Source organism: Camarhynchus parvulus, unplaced genomic scaffold (assembly GCF_901933205.1).
Source record: "Camarhynchus parvulus unplaced genomic scaffold, STF_HiC, whole genome shotgun sequence".
Lineage (NCBI taxonomy): Eukaryota > Metazoa > Chordata > Aves > Passeriformes > Thraupidae > Camarhynchus > Camarhynchus parvulus.
Window position 1 is genome coordinate 220,067 of NW_022148303.1, and position 24,357 is coordinate 244,423.

The 24,357-nt window shown below is 51.0% G+C and overlaps 1 protein-coding gene and 1 pseudogene across 2 annotated transcripts; one reads left to right on the top strand and one right to left on the bottom strand.

Annotated features, from left to right (window-relative positions):
* Positions 1-4,305: 4,305 nt before the first annotated feature.
* Positions 4,306-11,166, bottom strand: LOC115916504 (annotated as a pseudogene).
* A 779-nt stretch (positions 11,167-11,945) lies between these two features.
* LOC115916498 (mucolipin-3-like) lies at positions 11,946-23,342 on the top strand. Of its 2 annotated transcripts, XR_004061604.1 has the most exons (4): positions 11,946-11,986; positions 13,102-13,263; positions 18,560-18,697; positions 21,638-23,342. XR_004061604.1 is itself a non-coding variant. In XM_030970234.1 (2 exons), exons 1-2 carry the CDS (start codon positions 13,057-13,059, stop codon positions 18,602-18,604), a joined length of 252 nt encoding a protein of 83 aa, XP_030826094.1. In that variant the 5' UTR covers positions 12,752-13,056; the 3' UTR covers positions 18,605-19,140. The 2 variants fall into 2 exon arrangements, 1 of the variants encoding a protein (XP_030826094.1); XM_030970234.1 differs by lacking the exons at positions 11,946-11,986; positions 21,638-23,342 and having other exon boundaries at positions 12,752-13,263; positions 18,560-19,140.
* The last annotated feature ends 1,015 nt before the right edge of the window (positions 23,343-24,357 follow it).

Consider the following 24,357-nt stretch of genomic DNA (forward strand, 5'->3'; position numbering starts at 1 on the left):
ATATATCTTTAATTTTTTGAATAGCTCCTTTGCAGAACCTAATCCTCCAATTTTTAGGCATTTTTCAAATAGCACACAGGCAAAATTGAAAGATCCTCCGGTTTTAATCAGAAACCCTGAGGCAGGAAAATTGAAGGACCATTTTCGCTAATAATCTGGGGCAAAAGGTCTGCTTGTGTTTCCACAGGTGCAGGACCTAAGTGGGTTCCAGCAAGGAATGTGAAACCATATCACACGCAAACTCACACTGACAATTCCACAAACAGAGAAGTGAGCACACAGACATGAGCCACACAGAGAGACTACAGTTCATGCCAGACGTTCCCTGTTCAAGCTGCAAAAACTACAAATCTTGAATTTTATGTTGATGTTTGGACTGTGAAAATTGTTCCTATCATAGAGCTCTTTTGTCAAAAGCATGGTGTCCATCATGTTAAAAAGAATCCTAAATACCCAAATTTGTAAAAATTGAATGTTAGAGGGACAGCTTAGTGCTTTATAGTTGTCCAGTCCCTGAACAAGTGCTGCAAGATTTTCTTGAGAATTTAAATATATGGGAAAGCTTTTGCCAAAAAGTAGCTGAACAGGAACATGGAGTTTGATCAAATAATATATTAGCACTTGCTAGTTTTGCCTGCTTGCTTTTGCAGTGCAGATATGCCTGTAGATCAACCAAAAACAAATGTTTGAGCTGCTTTACCCAAGTCAGCAGGCTCAGACACCATATGTTTGACCAATTTGAGCCCAGACAAACCCTTTGTGACCTGTTTGGTCGTCTTGCCAAGGAATGGCCAATACTCAATCGTGACAATTATTGGTGTGATGCTGCCAACGAGACAAATCCCACAACCAACTGGCATCATTACCCCCTGATCTTCTTAAAGCATCTTTTGAACCTCAGGAATTGGAAATTCTTGGTTCTTTAGCAATGGAATTTTGTGTTGAGTTTCAATACCAGACAGATCTGCAATTAAATGTTACTCCCCATCATCCTGTGTACAGAAACTCAAGTTTGTGGTGCAATTGTACTACCCCAGGGCCCCCTAAGGGTGAAATTGCTGAGTTGCCACAGCAATTAAAATATATTAGCCAAAAAATATTAGCACGTTTGTAGAGATAGAGGCTAGCAAGGCATTCCTCAAAAATTAAAGGTAGCCCCTATAGCATCAGACAGCTCACTGTAATAGCACCTAGAGTTAAAAAAGCCATCAAGAGAAAACATAGAAGAAAAAGATTTGCCCATCATTATAAAGAAAAGTATAATAGCAATTTCAGCCCTGGGACCCTGCAAAATGAGTTACATCAAGTTTATTTCTACCTCAACTTCCCTCAAGCATGGCATTGAAACAATTAGACCAACTGGGGTGTTAGCTGAGTGAAAAAGTCAATGCTACTTCCATTGCAATTAGTAACATGATGACAGATGTTAGGGCTGTCAAACATGCAACCTTAGAAAACAGAACCGCCATCAATTTTCTTTTTCTAGCACATAGACATATTTGTGAAGAATTTGAAAGATTGTGTTGTATGAATTTGTCTGACCATTCAGAGTCCATCCACAAACAGCTTCAAAACCAGAGAGATTTGACAAATCAAATTAAAACAGACAATAGATCATGGTCAGATGACTTATTTAAAGGATAGATCTTTGCACCTTGGCTAAAGGAGCTTTGCAAAACAGGTTTCTATGCATTGATTGTTATAGTGACAATGTTATAGTTCCATGTGTACTTCAATGTGTACAGCAAATGATGAACAAAGTCATCAAAGAAGCTTTTCCATTTAAGAGAGAGGGTGAAATGTGGGAAATGGATTTGTATGGAATTTTCAAAGCCTGACAGAAGGCTCACCTAGTATGCATCCATATGCAAACTTTGAGATAAGAAATGCTGACTTAGAAATGCCATGGAATATGACAGACATTGTTGAGAGAGAAATGGAACTAGAAACAAGTTTCAAAGGATGGCCTTGCAAATAAGATTAGATACTTTAGAGAAATAGATCTATGAAAGATGCATTGTAGTAGGACCCACAAAGGGTAATTTTAGATTATTAGCTTTAAAGAATTTACCGCATTGTGTGGCAAAAGCTGATAGGGCAAGAAACATATAATATATTGTAATTAGGAAATAGTTGGTTTCTAATTGTGATGGCGTGAATTATAACATCTGTATTGTTTCACTCTTCACTGAGACTGAAAATGGAATAAAAGTTTAAAAATGCCTCTCAGTTGCCCCATCTCTGGGTCAGAAAAGGGCTTAATCCAACAGCAGGGCACCCGTATCCCTGCCACCCTGTCCCCAGAAAGTGTGGGGCTGGTGTGGGCACCCACTGGATGGAGACACCCTAGGTATGCAGGAGAACCCAAAAAATTGGGACCCCTGGATGGGCAGAGACACCTTGGGGATTTGGGACCCCACAAATTGGGACCCTTCAAAGTGGGGATGCCAGGTTGGTTGTGACCCTGCCCTCAGCCCCAGTTCCAGCCCCTGGACCCCCTCAATTTATTCTCCCCCATCCCACCACTCTGAAATTCAGCCCCCAAAATGACTCCTCCCATCCCACCAACCCTAAATCCGCCCCATGGACCGCCCAAAATTGACTTTCCCCCCACCACACATGGAGGTGGAAGCCCCTCCTCCCAGCCCCAAGCCCCCCGCCCTACTGAAGACCTACAAGTGGTGCACAGTGACCGCTGCTACCCCCGGAGGGGACCCCAAAAGGGGCAGGGGTTCCCCAGGGAGCCGGTACTGGGCACAGCTGCAGGGCTGGAAATGCTCCTACAGCCACCCTGACACCAACAGGGGTGGCCCCCAGGCCAGTGTGCACTGATTGCTGTTCCAGAGGGCGTTTTCTGCCCCTCCAAGGTGCCCAAGGAGCCATGGGGACTTGAGGGGTCCCGAGGGGGACACGAGGGTACACGAAGGGACAAGGCCACCCCTGAAGCGGTACCTACTCTCTGTGGGCAGGAGAAGGAGACAGAGCAACAGTGGTGCCAGGGTAGAGCTGGAGGCAAAGGATGGGGTGGGTGAGCAGGGTACAGGGTGGGGGGTGAGGGGTTATGGGATGGGGCATGGATTTTGGGGTGATTATGGGTAGGAGGTTGTGGATGCAACAGTCTGATGAGAGAGAGAAAGCCAGATAAACTTTCCCAGGAGTTGTTCTGGGGAGTTATGAGAAGGCTGAGAGAAAGAATTAAAACAATCCTGCAGCTGGTGTTTTGAACAGTTGTTTTCTCATAAAATGTTTACCAAAGGGTGTCTTCTTAATTAGCCAATCATGTGAAGGGGTGTTAATTAAGTGAACAATCAAGTCCACCTGTATCAGAACAGTGTATAAAAAGAATAGGTTCCTAGTAAACCCAGATTAAACCTTCTGGAAATGTATGGAGTTGTGCCAACTACCTTTCCATTCCTGACTCAACGGTGACGGGGGGTGATAACTTTTGGGGTGACGATGGTGTGTGGGGGGTTCTAGGATGGTTTACGGAGTGAGGTTGATAGGTGGGGGTGATGAAGATGGGTGGGAGGAGATGAATTTTGGGGTGATGATGATGATGGGGGTGATAGGTTATGGGGTGACGGGTGGAAGGCGATGAATTTTGGCGTTATGATGGGCAGGGGCTGATGAATAATTTTGGGGTGATGATGACGGGTGTAGGGTGATGGGGATGGTTTGGGGGCTGATGGGTTATAGGGTGATGAATTTTAAATTATGAAAATTATTAAAAGTTGACTCATTTCCAACAGGGAGAACACTCATACCCTCAGCCCTGCTCCTCGTCCCAGCTGGGCATGGATCTGCTGAGACATGGGGGGAGGGATGGTCCTGATGCCTCCCCCATGACCCCCAACTCATGCAAAAGTTATGAGGCAATGAGGGGAAATTCGGACAGACTCTCACAGCGGGGGGCTCAGCTGCAGCGGCGGTGGCGGTTGCTGAAGCCCTCCCCACTGCTCCTTCACCGGCCGGGAGCACACCGGGGGCACGCTCCCCCCATCCCGCCCCCACATGCTCGCACCTATGAAAAATGCATGTATTTTATGATTGGCTTTTCGCAAATATTAAAATGAATACTATATGTGTTGTGTTAGAAAGCAATGCTGTAATAATTTTCTTAAGTACTGTGTTAAATATAGTTTTAGTTTATAAAAATGTTAAAATAGAAACTATGCTATGTAGGATACTTTTTTTTAAAGAAAGGACTTGCAGCAAGATAGCAGCCACAGGACACCTAAATCTTTCATAGAAAAAGAATTTATTGCCCTCTAATTAGAAGAAATGAACTTCTTCCTGTCTTGAAGGCGCTGTTGGGATTTGGAGGAATAAGTTGATGATGACCAGACAGAATCCCGTATTTGGAATTTATGCATCATGTATGAAGTGTATGAATATGCAACAAGCTATTGCTTTTAAGGGTTAATCCTCTGTTAACCTGTGTCCTTTTTCGGGCTCATGCTGCCCAGAAAAGGGTACCTGGATGTCCCTAACTCTTTGTATTTATTGTCACATATTGTCTTAATTCAAGTCGTCCAAATTATTATTACTCTAATTGTATTACTATTTTTATAACCATTTTATTACTATTAAACTTTTAAAATTTTAAAAACAAGTGATTGGCGTTTTTCACAGCGCCGACAGCACCAACAGCACTGGCGGGGATGGAGGGGCTCCGCCTGGGCCTGCCAAGAGTATGGCCGGGGCAGGCCCTGCCCTCAAATGAGGGGCGATGAGGTCTAACCCTGCCTCCTCCTTATCGTTACATCCACTGCTCAATATCGACTGCTCCTTTCCCCCTCTTTTTTATTTAAAACCAATATATGCTGTTCCTTTTTGTTTGCTGATGGGCTTTGCTGACATGCTAATACCATAAAAAGCCTAGCATATTCTAACTTGTCAAAATATTTGTTCTCCCATATGGGAGATATTAAACTTGATACTAATTTCTTACCGAAACTACCAAATTCAGGCCACGTCTCGTTGTCTAGTTCATACATTGGACACATCTTTTCTGAGAGCCTGATAAGTCTGGGTTTAAAAAGCAATGACCTGTTAGTTCATGCCAGTTTTTGAATACTAACCCCAGAGGACTGTTTCTCAGTATATTGCTATTACAATCACAGGAGAATACAAACCCCATCTCAACATTTGTGAGTAGGAAAGTCTGCAGAGATCAAAAGAACCAGCAAGAGGTAGCGAGAAAGAGCAAGCAAGAACAAGTAAGATGCAGGATTAGAGCTCACAACCCTTGGAACCATAGTGCAGGAGCTAACCTATGGCACCACCCTTGGCCTCAGGCCAATACTTACCACCGTAATGCCACTTTTTCAGAGAGTCTCCTCTCTTACCCTAGTGGGTGAGACAGAGAGTGAATGTAAAGCAGCTCCACCTGGACCCCCTAGGGTCCTTCCACACTAAACAAAACTACACGAGATCTCCTAACACCTAACTCAGGTGCTAAAACAGAATACCTCCTTTATTCAGTTACTCACATGCCTCTGCGCCAGGCCCAAGGATTCTCAGGCTCTGAAACCTTCACTACTGCAGTTGGGGCACCCTGGGAGTGCTGGCAAGAGTGGGGGGAGCAGCTAGGTGTTCCTCTGGTCCAGCGGGTTTTCCAGATGCCTTCTGTCCCTTCATGGGGTGCCAGAACTGATGCCTATGAGAGGCTGACCTGGAACAGAGGCCAGACAGAGTTAAAGGAATAAAGCAGGTATTTATTAAAAGGCCTTTAAAGGATATACCTTGGGCAGTACAAGAGCCTGGCCAGGGCTCTGCCCAGGATGGACACAACATGGACCACCGGTCACGAGTTTTCACACTTTTATAAGTTTTTCACACTTTCATAAATAATGGCTTGGTAAATAACTATTTACATATTGGGGTTAGTTGTCCAATTATAGCTTCAGGATATGAAGTCCCATCCTCCTTGTCTTCTCCCTTCAACTCACTGTTTATGCTTTTTGGGCCTGAGGCCGTAACAGTTGTCCTTGGATTCTCAAGCTGGAAAAGGATCGTTTTGTCTAACTACCCTGTGAAGAGAACTTACTAACAATTAATACAAAGTTCAGAGTTACACACCAAGGTAGTATAGAATCTGAAAAATATGATAAAACTTAGGGCATGACCCCCATGTCACTCTCCATGTCTGTGTCCTCCCATGTCCCCACCTATGTCTGGGTCGCCCATGTCCCCAACTATTTCCATGTCCCCCCTTGTCCCCACCCATGTCATTGTCCTACCACGCCCCCATCCATGCCTTAGTTCAATGTCTTTATTTTTAACACAGTTTCAGGAGTTTCAAAGGGATGAAAGAAAGGAAAAGAAAATCAAGGCCAAAACAAAATTATTCACATGTCCCTGCCAGCAGAGCATCTATGTGCTTGGGTGGGTGGGAAGAACCTTTTTTGGAGGGGTTTCCATCCCACTGTCTCCAAAATCAGGGGTTTTGACCCCAGTCCTCATGTGGCTGTGAAAGACAGCCGTGGGCCATGGAGAACTAAAACAATGGATTTATGTTGGAGAAGATCTGCAAGGCTATCCAGTATTGCCCAATGCCACTAGATGACGAAAAAGGTGAGATTTTTCTGCAGTCAGAAGTTGACCAATCCACTCTCCGCAAGGGATTTCTGATGTTGGGCGGTGGATGTGTCCAGGAGCCCACAGGGAGCCAGGAGGATGTGGAGCCCCCCCCAGCAGGCGTCTTCGCAACAGGGATCACCGGCACCACAGATGACCAGGGCCCTGCCCACCAGGGCTCACTGGGGATCATCCAGTGCAGATCTTCCCGTGGAGGATGGAGCTGGAGCAGCACACGAAGCTCTTCCTGCCCTCAGGGAACTCGCAGGGCTGCCCTTAGTGCTGGCTCCGTTGGTGTTGGGTCAAGTTACTGCTCTGTGAGAAGCTCTTCCCACACTCAGGACACTTGTAAGGCCTCTCCCTGGTGTGGATGCGCCGGTGTTTGATGAGGGTGCAATTACGGTTGAATCCCTTCCCACAGTCGGGGCAGAGAAACGGCCTCTCATCTGTGTGAATCCGCTGATGTCTGACGAGAGTGGAGCTGATCTGAAATCTCTTCCTGCATTGATCACACTCATAGGGCTTCTCCCCTGTGTGGATTCTCTGGTGGACAATCAGCACGGAGTGCTCGAAGAAGCTCTTTCCCACACTCCCCACACTCGTAGGGCCGTTCCCCGGTGTGGATTCTCCAATGGCGGATCAGATAGGATCTCTTACTAAAGCTCTTCCCACATTCCGAGCACTTGTGGGGCTTCTCCTCATCCTGCAGCTCTGAGCTCCGGCCACCTCCCTGACCCAGGGTTGGTCTTTCCTCCTCAGATCCCCGTGATCTGCGTTTGCAGCCCCTCCTCGTGAGGGATCTCCAGGACTTTTCCTCCCCGTTGGGTTCCTGCGCTGTGGAGCCGCTCAAAACGGCCTCTTCCACCAGGTTCTGCCGCGGGGATTTGTCCTCCCTGCTCTCCATGCTCAGCTCCTGCTCTGGGGGAGGAAGGACAAGGACACGATGGGATTTGCCTCCGTGCCACAGGGCAGGGCAAGGAGATCCCCCAGTTCGTCCCCAGCAGGACAGCTTTGGCAGCAGGGCTGTCCTGCAGCCGGGGCCGTGCTGGGCTGGGAGATGGAGCAGGAGAGAGGGGGAAAGGGGCACTGACTTCCTCCTCACCTGCCTGGGGCTCCCGGGCCATCTTCCTCTTCCTCGCGGCCTCCTCCTTCTCCTGCATTGGGCCAAGGTTTGGGAATGGAAAATCCTGCTTTGGGGGAGAACAAGGGCTGAATGCGTTGAGTTTGATGGTCCCGCTGCCCAAGTGCAGCTGGAGAAGCCAGCGCCCCTTTCAGCCTCGGGGGGCCCGGAGCCCGCTCATCCGCAGCCTCCCCCACCCCTCCAGGCAGCCGCTTTGTCCCCCGGCTCCGGGATCGCCCCTCTGCGCTCTCCCCGCTCCGGGGCTCCCGCGTTCCCCCCCGGCTCTCCCGGGATCCCTAAACCAGATATCGCCCCTGTGCCCACCAGTACCAGGCAATCGCCAAGTGGGACCCCCAAGATCCCTCCAGGGGCATTTGTGGCTCTGCTTTGGGGTCCTGGAAGATCCAAACATCCCCTGCCCCACAAAAAAAGCCTCCCAGAGACCCTCCCGATGGATTTGGGGCGAACTCCCCCATCCCGCTCACCTGTGGGTTCCAGAGAGGGGTGATGCTGCCGGAGCCGGGGGAGCTGCGGCCTGAGCGGGCCGGCAGGGGAACCACTTGGTTCTGCTGCTGCTGCTGGTATTCCTCCTGTTCCTGCTCTTCCTCCTCCTCCTCTCTCCGTCTTCTTCGTCCCGCTCCTCCTCCGCTCCCAGCCCGGCCCGGGCAGGTGCCGACATCCAAATGCAGCCGCGCTCTGTCCTAGGGGGGATTCCCAAAGCGGCCCCGGCCCGGGCAGCACTGGAGTGATACTGGGAACACTGGGTGGAATCCTGAGAGCAGCGGGAAGGAACTGGGAGCGCTTTCCCTTCCAGTCCCGCTCTTACTGGGAGCACTGGGAGGGAACTGGGAACGAACAGCGCCCGGAGGCGGCTGCAGCCGACGCTGGGCGTGGCCAAACCGAAGGGCGTGGTTATGCAAATAGAGGGGCGATCGAGCGCTGGGATTGGTGGGCGGGAGCAGCGTGGGCTTTCCTCGGTCACGTGAGGGCCGGAGGGGGCCAGAGCGATGGCGGCGGCGTCCGGTGAGAGGGGACAGGGAGCGGGAATGGGGACAAGGGAATGGGACAGGGAATATGGGACCGGGACAGGGAATATGGAAACCGCAACCGGAGAGAGAATATAAAATGGGGATTAGGAAGATGAGACCAGGATCGCAAACGGGAATACAGGAATGGGACTGGGAACATAGAAATGGAAATATGGGAACGGAAGCGCAACCGCCAGTGGGACCGGGAATATGAGAACGGGAACAGGACAGGGAATATGGGCCTGGGAATATGGGAACGGCAACCAAATACTGGACAGGGACGGGGGATGAGATGGGAATGGGATCCAGACTGGGATGGGAGCAGGACGGGACAAGGAGTGCAGTGACATGGGAACAGGTGGGGAGCAAGGGGAGTGACAGCAGGGAGAGGGGGATCGTGGACAGGGGACGTGGGGAACCAGGACAGGGAGTCATGGGGATAGTTCCAGGGCAGGGGGTCCTTGATTAGCTGCCCAAGAAACTCTGCCATGGTCTCCCAGTGCAGCCGGAGCCACTCAGCCTGGGGTGCCCAAAGCCCTGAGCAACCCCCAAGTCCCACCCAGGAACCCTCAACTCCCTGGAATGTAGCAGCCCCCACATCCTCTGGAAGATCCCCACATGTCCCGATCCTTGTCTTAGTTCAATGCTTTTATTTTATCCTGGTTTGGGGTGTTTTGAAAGGACAGAAAGAAATGAAAAGATAATCAAGGCCACATGGAGCCATTAAGAGGTGGAGCCCCCAGCCATGTGTCTTCCCAACACAATTTACCAGCACCACAGATCACTGGGGCTCTGCCCACTGGACAGCATGCAGCACAAATACTGCCACGGGGTATGGAACTGTCGCAGTGCACACTTGGGGCACACTTGGGGCACTCGCAGGGCTTTCATAGTGGTGCCTCCATTCGTGTTGGGTCAAGGCTGACCTCTGGCTGAAGGTCTTCCCACACTGGGGACATTTGTAGGGCCTCTCCCCAGTGTGGATGCGCTGGTGGGTGACAAGGGTGGAGTTGTGCTTGAATCCCTTCCCGCAGTCAGGGCAGCGGAAGGGCCTCTCATCCGTGTGAATGCGCTGATGTACGAGGAGATCTGAGCTGCTCTGAAACCTCTTCCCACACTCCCCACACTCGTAGGGCCGCTCCCCGGTGTGGCTCCTCTGGTGAATCATCAGGTGATCGCTCCGGCTGTAGGTCTTCCCACAGTCGGGACACTCGTAAGGCCGTTCCCCTGTGTGGATCCTCTGGTGAAGCATCAGTTCAGAGCTCTGGCTGAATCTCTTCCCACACTGCCCACACTCATAGGGCCTCTCACCGGTGTGGATCCTCTTGTGGACAATCAGGTTTGACTTCTGGGTGAATCTCTTCCCACACTCGGGACACTCGTAGGGCCTCTCCCCAGTGTGGATGCGCCGGTGCTTGACGAGGTCATGGTTATATTTGAAGCCCTTCATGCAGTCGGGGCAGCGGAAGGGCCTCTCATCTGTGTGAATCCGCTCGTGTGTGAGGAGATGGAAGCTTGTCTGAAACCTCTTCCCACATTTGGGACACTCATAGGGCCTCTGATTTGTGTGTGTCCGCTGATGCTTCAGAAGAGTGGAGCTTCTCTGAAAGCTCTTCCCACACTCCCCACACTCATACGGCCGTTCCCCCGTGTGGCTTCTCTGGTGGTTGATCAGATCAAAGTTGTCCCAGCAGCTCTTCCCACAGTCCCCACACTCATAGGGCCTTTCTCCAGTGTGGATCTTTTGGTGGCGGATCAGGGCTGAGCTTCGGCTGAAGCTCTTCCCACATTCCCCACACTTGTGGGGCTTCTCCCCATTGCGAAGTTGCTCGGGGACCCCCAGCTCTGAGCTCTGGCCGCCATCCCGTCCCAGGGTGGGTCTTTCCTCCTCAGACCTCCCCGTGATCTGCGTTTGCAGCCCCTCCTTGTGCGGGATCTCCGGGGCTTCTCCTCCCCCTTGGATTCCTGTGCCCTGGAGCCGCTCAAAATGGCCTCATCCACGAGGTTCTGCTGTGGTGAGTCATCCTCCCTGGTCTCCGCCCTCAGCTCCTGCTCTGGGGGAGGAAGGACAAGGACAGGATGGGATTTGCCTCCGTGCCACAGGGCAGGGCAAGGAGATCCCCCCAGTGCGTCCCCAGCAGGACAGCTTTGGCAGCAGGGCTGTCCTGCAGCCGGGGGCCGTGCTGGGCTGGGAGATGGAGCAGGAGAGAGGGGGAAAGGGGCACTGACTTCCTCCTCACCTGCCTGGGGCTCCCGGGCCATCTTCCTCTTCCTTGCAGCCTCCTCTTCCTCCATCCGGCCAAGGTTGAGGAACGGGAAATCCTGCTTTGTGGGGGGAAAATAAGGGCTGATCGCGTTGGGCTTGATGGTGCCGCTGCCCAAGTGCAGCCGGAGAAGTCAGCGCCCCTTTCAGCCTCGGGGGGCCCGGAGCCCGCTCATCTCTGGCCTCCTTCAACCCTCCAGGCTGCCGGGTATCCAAGCTGAGGGATCGCCCCTCTGCGCTCTCCCCTCTTCGGGGCTCACGCGTTCCCCCCGGCTCTCCCTGGGACCCCCAACCCCGAGATCGCCCCTGTGCCCGCAGTGACAGGGCACGCGGGACCCCCTAAGGGTTATTTGTAGCTCAGCTTTTGGGTCCTGGAAGATCCTAAGATCCCTTGCCCCATAAAAAAAACCCTCCCAGGGACCCCCCCAACGGATTTGGGGCGGGCTCCCGCTCCACACTCACCTGCGGGTTCTGAGGGCGATGCAGCAGGAGCCGGGGGATCTGCGGCCTCAGCGGGGGAACCGCGTGGTGTTGCTGACGCTGCTGCTCTTCCTTGCCCGTCTCTGTCTCCAGTTCCTGCTCGTCTTCTTCCTTTTCCTCTTTCTCTGTCCCGCCTCTTCCTCCCGCTCCTCCTCCGCTCCCGGCCCGGCCCGGGCAGTGCCGGCACACAAAAGCAGCCGACCTCTGCCCTGAGCGGGTTCCCAAAGCGGCCCCGGCCCGCGCGGCACTGGGAGCGATACTGGGAGACAGCGGGAGGGATCCTGAATTTAGCGGGAAGGAACTGGGAGCGCTTTCCCTTCCAGTCCCGCTCTTACTGGGAGCACTGGGAGGGAACTGGGAACGAACAGCGCCCGGAGGCGGCTACAGCCGGCGCTGGGCGTGGTTATGCAAATAGAGGAGCGATCGCGCGCTGGGATTGGTGGGCGGGAGCAGCGCGATGTTTCCTCGGTCACGTGAGGGCTGGGGGGGCCAGAGCGATGGTGCTGGCGTCGTCCGGTGAGAGGGGACAGGGACCGGGAATGGGGACAGGGACCGGGAATGGGGACAGGGACCGGGAATGGGACAGGGAATACGGGACTGGCACTGGCAATGCGGACAGGAGCCGGGACCGGGATTGCGACCGGGAATGGGAACAGGGACCGGGAATCCGGAACCGGGAATGGGACTGGAAATACGGGAAAGGGACCGGGAACGGGAGTGGGAATGGGAACGGAACAGGGATGGGAACCGGGCAAGAGGGACGTGGGGAATGGGAGTAGCGGGAGCGGGGAGGGGCCGGGAACAGGAGCGACACTCGGGCGAGGGGACACCGAGGACCGGGCCGGGGGAGTTAACGGCTCCAGGGGACGCTGTGCACCTGCACTGTGGGCAGAGGGGACGGCGAGCAGAGGAGACACCAGAACGGGGTGGGGGGACACCGGGGACAGGGAGTCCTGACCGGGGGTTTAACGGAGCCTGGGGACACTGTGGACTGGGCAGTGGGGACACCGGAAGAGAGGAGTGACGCCGGACCGAGGGGGACACGGACTGGGGGGTGACACCGAGTAGGGGGGACACCGGGACAGGGGTGATCCTAGGACACGGGATGACACCGAACAGCGGGGACACGGAGCAGGGGGTGACACCGAGCAGGGGGGACACCAGACTGAGGTGACACCGGCGGGTGTCCCCAGAGACCGAGCGGCTGCTGAGCTGTGGCCCCAGGTACAGCACATCCGAGGCAGCTTTGGTGCCGGTGCCCATAGACAGCGAGCTGGGACAGTGGGGATGGCAGGTGGGGACACTGGGGACAGTAGCACAAAGGGCTGCGATACCAGGGAGGGAGCACGGGGACATGGGGACACTTTGAAAGGGACGCTGGGGTGTCCTGGGACAAAGCATGGCAGCATCACCGTGGTGAGAAAGGAGTTGATGGCAGTGGTGGCCTTTGTCCCAAACCATAGGGTGACACTGCTTTGGGGTGAAACATAGTGGTGTCACCAGGGTGAGACAGGGCCTGGCCATGGAGGACTTTGTTCCCAAGCATGGGGTGACACCGTTTTGGGACAAAACACGCCATTGTCACCATGATAGGACATGTGGTGACAGAGGTGGTGGCCTTTGTCCCCAAGCTGATCCTGTTCAGGCTCAGCAACCAGCTGGTGCTGGCCTTCAAGGAGGACAACACAGTGGCCTTCAAGCACCTGTTGGGCTACAAAGACGGCACCAGTGACACCCAGGCCATCTACACCTGCAGGAACCTCCTGGAGCACCTGGCCTTTGTCCTCAAGAAGGTGGCATGGGGATACTGGGAAGGGTTGGGGACGTCGGGGGAGTTGGGGACGTTGTGGGGCTTGAGGCCAAGGGGATGTCCTGGAGCACATGGCATACACCCTTTAGAAGGTGGCACAGGGACACTAGGCAGGGCTGAGGACACCAGGAGAGACTGGGGACATCAGGACCTCCTGGAGCACCCTGCGTACTCCCTCAAGAAGGTGCCACGGGGACACTGGGAGGGGCTGCAGACACAGTGGTGGTTTGGGGACATGGAGGTTCTCAGGGCTATGGAGGGGACTGGGGACACTGGGGTGACGTGGGGACACTGAGGTACCACAGGGCCACCTCCAGCCCCATGTCCCTTTCCCCACAGTACCTGGCTGTCTCCAACAAGGCCCTTGGCCACCACGTTTTTGCTCACTTCGGTTTGGTCAGCATACTGTGTCAGAATTATAGGGGTCTCAGTCTCAGTCCTTGGCAGGGGGGCTTCAATCTCCGTCCCTCACGGTGGTAGTGAAACAGACGAAGGATCTTCCATGGGGGGGACCACCAAAATTGCCCCAGCAAGTTCATTCGGCCAAGAGGTGGAAAAATTCCTGGACTACTGTCGCAAAGCAGGTGCAAGCATACAGGGCACATCGCCCCCTTAACCAGGCCCTGCTAGAAGCAGTGTACCATGGCGGCAAATACACCTGCAAACAATCACTTGGCAGGCCAGAACTCTGCTCAGGGGCCTCAGGACCTTGGTGTGCACCCACCTCAAGCAGGCCAAAATTCTGATCAGGGTCCTCAGGTTTAAGAGCCGAAATGAGGGATGTGGGACTCTAGGAGGCTCTTCAAAATGCAGTTTATTACATGCAAGATGTTACAGCAGTCCAGGGTCGTGGGCGACAGAGCCTGTGCCTACGGCTGTCAGCTCCAGCTGCAGGCGGGCCTGGAGACCCTTTGGTTTTGGTTACAATGCATTAGATACTTTTCTTTGCTGAGCATCTTAATACAGTAGAACCAACCTATACCTTAACTTTAATCTGTAGCCTATCATAACTACTATAATTACCATATTCGTGTTACTATTCTCCAATCACTAAAAGTTAGTACATTACAGTTTAAGCTAGAAGTTGTTTTTCAGTTTTCTTGCAGTGGAAAATTCTGAGACCTTTTTTCTACTTGCAACATTTACTGACTTGTTTGCCTGTGCTATTTTTCTGCTTGGTAAAAACATCTTGTTTGAGGTGAGGTGGGTTTATCCTTTGCTCTAAGCCATAAAAACCCCTTCTAACTAACATAGCCTCCTTGGTTATCCAGTGAGACTGGCTCAGCAATTCTTTTCTTCTATATCAAAACTTGCTTCCATCTCTATTCCTTCATCAGATTCTACATTTAAAATTCTTTCTGCTAAGCATACATATCTGTGATACTTTCTTGCCAAACTTCCATCCTTCCCAACACCATAGGGGCTTCACCTGCTTGGCCTGCTTGATTTCAGCACACGTATCACAGTCATGGATAACCTGAAAAACACTGTCCGTGGTTCAATCTACCCCTTTGTCTCGTGGCCACTTAGAGATGGCATCTCTGCCTTGATGATCTGAGGCATCATGGGCCCATCGAGCTCGGAGAAACTCCCCCTTGTGTTGCCAATCTAGAGATCTGTCTTGGACACCTCTATCTTTGCCACCTGATCTTACCTGCTGATTGTTTCGGTGGTTCCTCATTAGCCTGACTCTTGGGACATGGGCATCTACATGGCAGACTTTCACAGGCATCTTCTCTAGCCAAGGGGCAGTGTCTTTCCATTCATCAGCAGCCTAGACTGGTTTTCCTCCACGCTGCCAGTTGGCCTTTTTCCACCTTTTCAGACAACCTCACAGTGCATTGGCTACTCTCCATGAATCAGTATAAAGGTAGAGCTTTGGCCACTTCTCTCTTTCAGCACTGTCCAGGGGCAACTGAACGGACTTGAGTTCAGCAAGTTGACTTGACCCACCTTCTCCTTTGGTAGCTTGTGCAACCTGTTGTGTGGGGCTCCATACGGCTGCTTTCCACTTCTAGTTCATCCCTACGATGTGACAGGAACCATCAGTGAAAAGATCATAGCATGTTTCCTCTGCTGGTGGTTGGTTGTATGGTGGAGCTTCTTCAGCCCTTGTAACTTGTTCCTGCTCCTCTTCATCAGTGACACCAAAGGTTTCACCTTCTGGCCAGTTTGTAATTATATCCAAAATCCCAGGGTGATTCAGGTTTCCAGGATGGGCATGCTGTGTGATGAGGGCAATCCATTTACTCCGTGTGGTGTCAGTGGCATGGCGGATAGTGGGATCCTTTCCTTTAAACATCCACCCCAGCACCGGTAGTCAGGGTGCCAGGAGGAGTTGTGCTTCCGTGCCAGTCACCTCTGAGGCAGCTTGGACTCCTTCATAGGCAGCCAAGATTTCCTTCTCTGTGGGAGTGTAGTTGGCTTCGGACCCTCTGTAGCTTCAGCTCCAAAATCCCAGGGGTCGGCCTCGAGTCTCCCCAGGCACCTTCTGCCAAAGGCTCCAGGACAAGCCATGGTTCCTGGCTGCAGAGTAGAGCACGTTCTTCACCTCTGGTCCTATCCTGACTGGGCCAAGGGGTACCACATGAGTGATCTCCTGCTTGATCTGGGCAAAGGCTTGTTGCTGCTCAGGGCCCCACTGGAAATCATTCTTTTTGCGGGTGACCAGGTAAAGAGGACTCACAGTTTGGCTGTACTCAGGAATGTGCATTCTCCAAAAGCCTGTGGTGCCTAGGAAAGCTTGTGCTTCCTTCTTGCTCGTTGGTGGAGACATGACAGTGATCTTACTGATGACCTCAGTGTGGAATCTGATGCTGTCTGTCTTGCCACTTTACTCCCAGGAACTGGATCGCTTGGGCAGGTGCCTTGACTTTGCTCTTCTTGGTGGCAAAGCTGGCCTCCAGTAGATTCTGGATGATTTTTTCTCCTTTCTGAAATACTTCCATTGCCATGTTTCCCCACACAATGATGTCATCTATAGACTGCAAGTGCTCTGGAGCCTCACCCTTTTCCAGTGCAGCCTGGATCAGTCCATGGCAGATGGTGGGCCTGTGTTTCCATCCCTGCAGCAGGCATTTCCAGGTGTACTGCACGCCCCTCCAGGTGAAAACAAACTGAGGCCTGCATTCTGCAGCCAGAGGAATGGAGAAAAACGTGTTAGCAATATCAACAGTGGCGTACCACTCTGCTGCCTTGGACTCCAGCTCGTACTGGAGCTCCAGCATGTCTGCCCCAGCAGCGCTCAGTGATGGAGTCACTTCATTCAAGCCACGATAGTCCCCAGTCAATCTCCATTCTTTGTCAGACTTGCACAGAGGCCAAGTGGGGCTGCTGAAGGGTGAGTGGGCCTTACTGACCGCCCCTTGGCTCTCCAGCTCACGGATCATTCTGTGGATGGGGATCACAGCATCTTGATTCGTTTGATACTGCCGGCAGTGCACCATAAAGGTGGCAATTGGCACTCGTTGCTCTTCCACCTTCAGGAGTCCTATTGCAGATGGGTCTTTTGATAGTCCAGACAACGTGTTCAACTGTTTAATGTTCTCTGTTTCTACAGCAGCTATGCCAAAAGCCCACCTGAGTCCCTTTGGGTCTTTGTAAAGCCATTCCAGAGGAAATCTATGCCCAGAATACACGGGGCATCTGAGCCAGTCACAGTAGGATGTTTCTGCCCCTTCTTCCCAGTCAGGCTCACCTCAGCTCCCAGCACGGTCAATTGCTGTGATCCCCCCATCCCCCTTGCAATGGAAACAGGTTCTGCCCCCACATGTTCCGATGGCATTAGGGTACACTGTGCATCAGTATCAACCAACACTTCAGAGCCATATTTCTGTGGCTTTGATGTGCCAGGCTATCAGTTCACACCATCCAAAAGACCCAGTTTTCCCGTGCCTCATATTGGCTAGAGGCAGGGCCCTTCTAGCCCTGGTTTTTATTTCTTTCCTGGGCATACATACTAGAGGTTCCTTCAAGGAGATCTGACAGAGCATACCTGGCAGCTTGGTCAATGAAGGCTTTCACTTCAGTGGAACATCACTTGCTTAATGTTTCCCTTCTTGAGCTGGCGCACCCATGCTGCCAGGACAGAAGTGGGTTTCCCATCCCACCTTCCCATGTCTTCGCCATGGTCACGCAGAAAGAACTACAGGTCAGCCCGTGGGGTGTACCCTCTCTCTGTAGCTGGGGAACGTTGGGCTCTGACTCTGGGGCCTGTGACTCGCACTGGTGCCATATGGGAACTGTTCCTCCTCACCTCCTCCCTCATCTCCCTTATGTCCTCTTGGAGACTCTTAACCACAGTGGAGACATGTGCCTACATTGGGTCATTGATCATACTCTCACAATTTCTAAGCTTATTGGCAACAGATCCCACTGTCTCTCAGTTGGTATCGACATTAATCACTGCAGTGAAGGTGGTGTATTGGGATGGCCCTAGATTTGCCAGGCTCCACAACATTTGCCCTGTGCACCTGACTTGGTTGGGGTCATTATCATGCTGTCCATCCCTCCCAAAAAGTACCTCCAATACTGCCACTTCTCTCAGCTGTTGGATCCCTTCCTCAAGGGTCTTCCAGCGCATTCTATGGTTCTGGTCCTGCATTTCCTCTCTGTGGACAAACCTCTCTCTTACACTCATTAAAAGTTGCTCCCAGAGGGAAAGGAACCCTGGCTTACAAATACCTGATTCACACCTGAGTCCTGGGTCAAGGATCCCAAATCCCTTGCCTCACCACCATCCAGTTGCACACCTGTACCCATAAGGTCCCAGACCAGTAACCAGGTTGTATAAGCCTCACGTTCCCATCGTAAAATGTCTTTTTGCAGATTATGGAGATTTTAATATGTCAGGGACTCGGTGATGGTCTCAACCATTTGCTCCCCTGTGGGTTGTGAGGGCCCTCCTTTCTTATACTTACCATTATCTGGGTGCTCTGATTTCATCTTAGACTTCCTCATTTCCACAGGGGTGACTGCTGCTGGCTGGGACTGCCCTTGTGGTACAGCTGGAACCTGGATGGTTGTAACATCTGTGGGTTCAGTGGCTGCACTATCAGGCTCTCCCTCTTTGAGGCAGGGGGAGGGCTTCTCACCAGCTGGGGAAGTGTATTCCTTCAGCATCTGGCCTATCTCCTTTACCAGAAACCCCACCCAATCCGGGTGATTAATTTCTGGGGTGGGCTGTGGGGCAGGGTAAGGCTCTAGGGCATCATTCCTAGTTTCTGGGGTAGGTATCAGGGTGCTTATCCAAGTCAATCTTCCCTTATCTCTGAATGCAGGCATATCAGCAACACCAGCCCCTGTATGATATCATTAGCATTTAGAGAATATTTGAACCCTTTGAAGACTGGTGGGGCAGACCCAAAGAGCTGGGTGAAGGATTGGGAGAGAATTTCCCCTGATGTCATTTCCTCACAGTAAGTATCATTATTAAAGTAACCCAAAACCATACAGTTAGTGTATGATTGCTCTGAATCCATGTGCCCTCCTTCCAGAGGAACATAAAAATCCATTAATTCTTCACCTTATTAACCCATAAAGCCACAGTAGTCTTAGTTATAGGATTCATGTTTAGTTAAGGGCCTGCAAATAGGAGAAATATAGCCATGACCACATGCCACCCAAAACAGAGTAAGCTAGGCCACATGGTGCCACCTAACAAGGTTTCTATATCCAACACACAAAAAATTAGGTTACTCAAGATTTTTTCTCTCTGTGCCCTCGGGCCCCACATTGGGCACCAGAATGTGTCTTGGTTTGAAAAGACAGATGTCTGCTTAAGGAAGGTAGGAGCCTCCCTGAAATGGAAAATGTAAACCCCTTCCCTCTGAATTATTATAATTTTGAAATTAAGAAGCTCTCAGGCAAAGATATGGGAATAGGAAGAACAGGAATTTTAAAATACAAATATAGTAATACAAAAATACCCACTGACAGAGTCAGAATACAACCTGAGGCCCTGTTGGTCAGGGTGTTGGTCGCAGTCCAATTAAATGGTGGCTGCAGTCCTCCTGGAGGGACAGGTGTGGTTCTGTTAAGGCAGTGATCCTTTAAAAGGGTGTTGTTTTCCTCTGAAGGTCTAGTGGTGGTGTAGATGGGCCTGGTCTTCCTCTGAAGATCCAGTGGGGAAAGGCTGGCTGTGGTTTTCCAAATCTCAGATTATATCCAGTTAGGAATGCTTGGCCCCTCCCCATGGGTGAAGCATCTCACAATGGGATGGTGCAATTTTATCAGTCATGCAGTGAGGCTCCATGGCCCATTAACGGAAGGTATCTCCCCAGAGGGTGGATGGGTCGTGGAAGAGGTAAAGAAAACTGCCCCACCTGATTTTAACAGCTGAGCCATTAACAGATGATATGCCCTCAGAGTTATGAGGGATGAGACATGGAAAAGATAAAGAACACCCCCTACCTCCCAGTGATAGCTTACATACTTTTGGTCACATCTTGCATTGCAACCTAAGACATGTTACAGTCGACACTGTGAGGTCACACAACCTGTCCTGGCATGTCACAAGGGTGTTCTGGGATGTCACAGCCCACTCTAGGATGTCTCCTCTGTCACCTCACAGCCCACTCTATGAAGTCATATCACCACCATGTGACATCATAACCTACTCTATGATGTCATACAATTGAGCAGGGATGTCACAGCCTGCTCAGTGAAGTCACATAGTGCCCTCTATGATGCTGTAGCTGCTTGATGACCTCACATTACAGACTGTGTGACATCATAGCCCCATCTGTGACCTCACCCAACCCACTCTGTGCTGTCACACAGCCCCTTGCTGACATCACAGCTGCTCTGTGCCTCTATTACACAGCCACAGAGGAGTCACTGTGACACAGCCCCCTCTGGGACATCCCACAGCCCCTGCCAGTGCTGAGCTCCTGTGAGCTCTGTCTGTGCCCTGCTGGTTCAGCCTGGCCCAGCTCAGCAGCACAGACACAGCACCAGGACTTTAATGAGCCTCTGGGGATTTGTGCTGAGGCCCTGAACATCAGTCCCTGAGAGGGAGCTGAAGAAACCTCTAAAGAATTCACAGTCAGAACCAAACTCCAAAGTTCCTGATACCTTTAATGGGTCCCACTGATGGACACAACGGAGAAAGTGTCCCCAGGCCCCAGGCAGAGCAGAGAACTGGAGGCAGTGATGACAGGAGGGGACAAAGAGAAGCCAAGTCTTGGTGCCCTGGGGCACAACAGCGTCTGTGCCACCAAGGGCTGGGAGGAGACACCTTGTCCTGAGGCCCTGGGGCCTCCTGGCACAGCCCCAGCCAGGCTGGGCGCTGTCAGCCCCTTGTCCTGCTCTCAGGATCCTCCCCCCCATCCCAGTGCCCTCAAGGTTATGCTGGAACAGGTCCCTGGGAAGCCTTGGACAGGAACGGCCCTGTGGGGGTTCCAGGGAGCGCACGTTCTTCAAAGGACTTTGGGTTTTGCTTTTGCATTGGATTTCTGAGAGGTTTGTGCAATCATGGCCTCCAATTATCGGATGTAATGAATCCCTTAAGATTCTTTGTCAGTGACAACATTCAGTGGGCTCATTAATGCTTCAAGGTACTGCCATTTTTTCAAAGTACTTGGTGTTTCCCTTTTGATACTGATGCCTTAAGTTTCAGCTTTCATGCTTTCCAGATTCGGTACTGCATTAGTATATAACTCTGAACTTCACATAGGGTGTTAGCAAGTTCTCTTCACAGTGTAGTTAGACAAAACAATCTAACACTCTCTCGCCTCTGTTCCAGGTAGCCTCTTTAGGCATCAATACAGAAGTTATACTCTGTTAGAAGTTTGTGTAATCATGGCCCCAATTATTTGCATTAATTAGTCCCTTGAGAGCTTTGTATTGACACTCAGTGGGGCTCATTAATACTTTGAGATATGCAAGGTGTTTAAGGTGCTTTGGATTTTCCTTCCCACACTGAGTCTCTGAGAGGTTTTTGTGCAATCCTGGCCTCCAGTTCTCTCCTCCAAGGAGTCCATGAGGAGCCTGTGCTTAGGATGGATCTCAGTGTGATCCATTAATGCCTCGAGACATTTTGGGATTTTTTTCTGACTGACTCCAAAGGTTTGTGCAATCTCCTCTCAGGCTCTGAGATTCCAGGGCTCAGCACTAAATGCACCACAGGGTTCATTAGGATCAAGCCAGTCCTGACATAGCATGGCTCTGCCTTGATTTCCCTCTGGTCTGGTGCTGTTTGTTAGGAAGATTTCCTACTGCAGTTATGGAGAAATACTTCAAAGAGCTTCTAAAAATATGAATTCCTATTTTAAAGATTGTATTTTATTAAATTTCTCTTTAGAGAAGAGTTGATTGCAGCATTCAGTGACTGCTGTTGACTCAGGGACTTTCCTCAGGTGGTCTGGCCTGGTCAGAGAAGCTGTGCGTTGAGGTCTGAGCCAGTGTGGACAACCTTGCTCAACATTCCCAACCCCATCCTGTCTCTCCTCACTCACCTGGGACCTGCTTTGCTTGGAGAACTGGCTGCACTCAGGCAAATTGGGGGTTTATTTTTTTGAAGCAATCAAAAATTTCTGAGTTTCCTCATTGAAAAATGAGGAAAGACACCCTCCTCAAGTGTGTGCCAAGCCCAAGCTGCCACCAAGGACATTCCCCAAGACAGAACTCTGCAAGAAATGTTTTATTCCTTTGGATTCTTTGATTCCACGAGGCCCTGCTGTGTCACAATGGACCCTCAGTTCCACGGGGCTGCACAGTGTCACTTTGGCCCTGATATAGGCTTAAACAGACTATAGGTGGCTGTGTAATCAAGGCTTAAACAGACTATAGTTTACAGTGTAATCAAGAAAAGATGGTCCTTTTCCTATATTGCTCTGTAATCAAGAGCAGATGGTCCTCTTTCCTATGCTTTAAGGGGATCCTTTATACCTTAAGGGAATATAGTTTATTGTTTAAGACTAAACAAGTGCTCAAAAAAATGGTAGAAACTGGATCTGTGTTTTGGACCATGGCCAGAAGCCTTGGAGAATGGCCAGATGTGAAGAGAGTCTGCGCAAAGACCAGGTTCATTCAAAGGGCATACTAGGAAGACTGCTTACTTCATCCCATGACCACTGCCCAAAAGACCCCCAGAAAGCAATGTGTCTTAGTTTGGAAAGACAGGTGTCTGCTAAGGAGGCAGGAGCCTCCCCTGAAATAGAAAAATGTAAACCCCCTCCCTCCAAATTGTTATAAATTTGAAATTAAGGAGCTCTCAGACAAAAATATGGGAGCAGGAATAACAGTTCTTTATTAGGGAAGAAAATAAAAAGATAAAATAAACAATGCAGCAGACCAAAACAACACTGTCAGAGTCAGAACACAACCTGACGTCCTGTTGGTCAGGGTGTTGGTAGGAATCCAATTGGAAATGTGGCTGCAGTCCTCCTGGAGTGTCAGGGGTGGTTCTGTTGGAGCAGGGATCCTGTAGAAGGGTGTAGTCTTCCTCTGAAGATCCAGTGGAGAGAGCTGTGCTGGTGTTCCAGAAACTCCAGATTATATCCAGCTAGGAGTGCTCGGCTCTCCCCTCTGGGCAGAGCATCTCACAATGGGATGCTATAGTTCTTATCAGTCATGCAGCAACATTCAATAGCCCGTTATCAGCAGATGTCTCCCTCGTTGTGGAAGAGATAAGGAAAACTGCCCACTTAACAGAAGACAACTGCCATACAGATGGCAAATAGAATACAATTTGCTTGGCAATCCAAGACACAGTGCTAAAAGCGTGCAGGCGCAGAACAATAAAAACTGATTAACATACGAAGTGAGAGCAGGTGAGGATAGGTTATGGATATGTGTAGGTGATGACAAATATGTATGAGCTTAAGTGTATTTAATACAGTGCATCTGCTCTGCTGGACACACACGGCTTTGAAGAAGTGATTCCCCGTGTGTCCAGCACTGAATAAACAAACATATCTACTTCAGTAACCTGCTGGTTGTGGAGTCTTTATTTCTACGTGTCAGTTGGTGAGCCAGTCAGGAGTCTCTCTGCTCGTCTGCAGGACTGACTGGAGGATGATGCCCTAGGCACGCCCTGAGCCCTTTTCTTGGAGTAACTCCTTCCCCAGCTGTTCACTGCAGGAGCAGGGAAGAACCTCCTGTGGTTGCAAACAGCATGTTTGACAAAGCCGGGGCCAGTAAGTTGTAGGGGACGCTGGTGCTTGGCCGGGGGCTGCTGGTGAAGCACTCAGAGACATCTGGTGTACGGCATAGTCCTGTTTGGGAGGAGGGTGCCCTGAATTTTAGGAGGAGGGTGCCCTGGGATTTGCTGACTGATAGAGCTAGTGATCTTGAGCGCAGATCAAGCAAACCCAGGGTTACTGCTGCGTCCCAGCATTAGCCAGGATGGACCTGCTAATGATTGAAGCAGGAAAAGCGTGAGCAGACCCCTTTAAATCATTACTTGGATTATACCTGCAGCTGCTGGAGGGGTATTAAGTGGAATAATAATTGGATGTTAAATTGGATTTGTTAAATTTGTGTACTGGTTATCTAAGAAGAAGGCCTGAGTAATGCAGCAGGAGGTAACTTATCTAGGATATAAGATTAGTGCTGGACAAAGAACTCTAAGATGAGCCCAAAAAGAGTCAATATGCCAAACGCCAAGGCCACAAACAGTGAAAGAGTTACAAACCTTTTTGGGGTGGTGGCAGCTGTGGATCTACAACTATGGACTGCTGATTAAACCCCTATATGTGCTGACAACCACTGAATGAAAGAACCTTTAATGGAACAAAGGAGCTACACAAGCCTTTGAGTCACTAAAAAAGACTCTGATGTCAGCTCCAGCCTTGGGACTCCAGATGTGAGTAAATCATTTTTTCTCTTTTCCCATCAGAAGCAGGGGATTGCCCTAGGAATACTGGCACAGGATCTGGGCCAGTGTCACTGATCAGTGGCTTACTTTTCCTAACTGCTAGACACAAGTGCAAAAGGTTGGCCTGGATGTTTGTGAGCAGTCGCAGCCATGGCACTAAACATCCATGAGGCCCAAAAATTTACCCTGGGCGAGACAATGACCATGCTAGTGTCTCATACAGTATCCGCAGTACTAGAAATGTAAAGGTGGGCATTG

What these genes read in the sequence shown, in the direction of transcription:
- LOC115916498 (XM_030970234.1), top strand. Translation starts at nt 13,057, where the DNA reads ATGATAGGACATGTGGTGACAGAGGTGGTGGCCTTTGTCCCCAAGCTG. An exon ending in TGGCCTTTGTCCTCAAGAAG is followed by an intron (nt 13,264 to 18,559) that starts GTGGCATGGGGA and finishes CTCTGAATGCAG; the next exon opens with GCATATCAGCAACACCAGCC.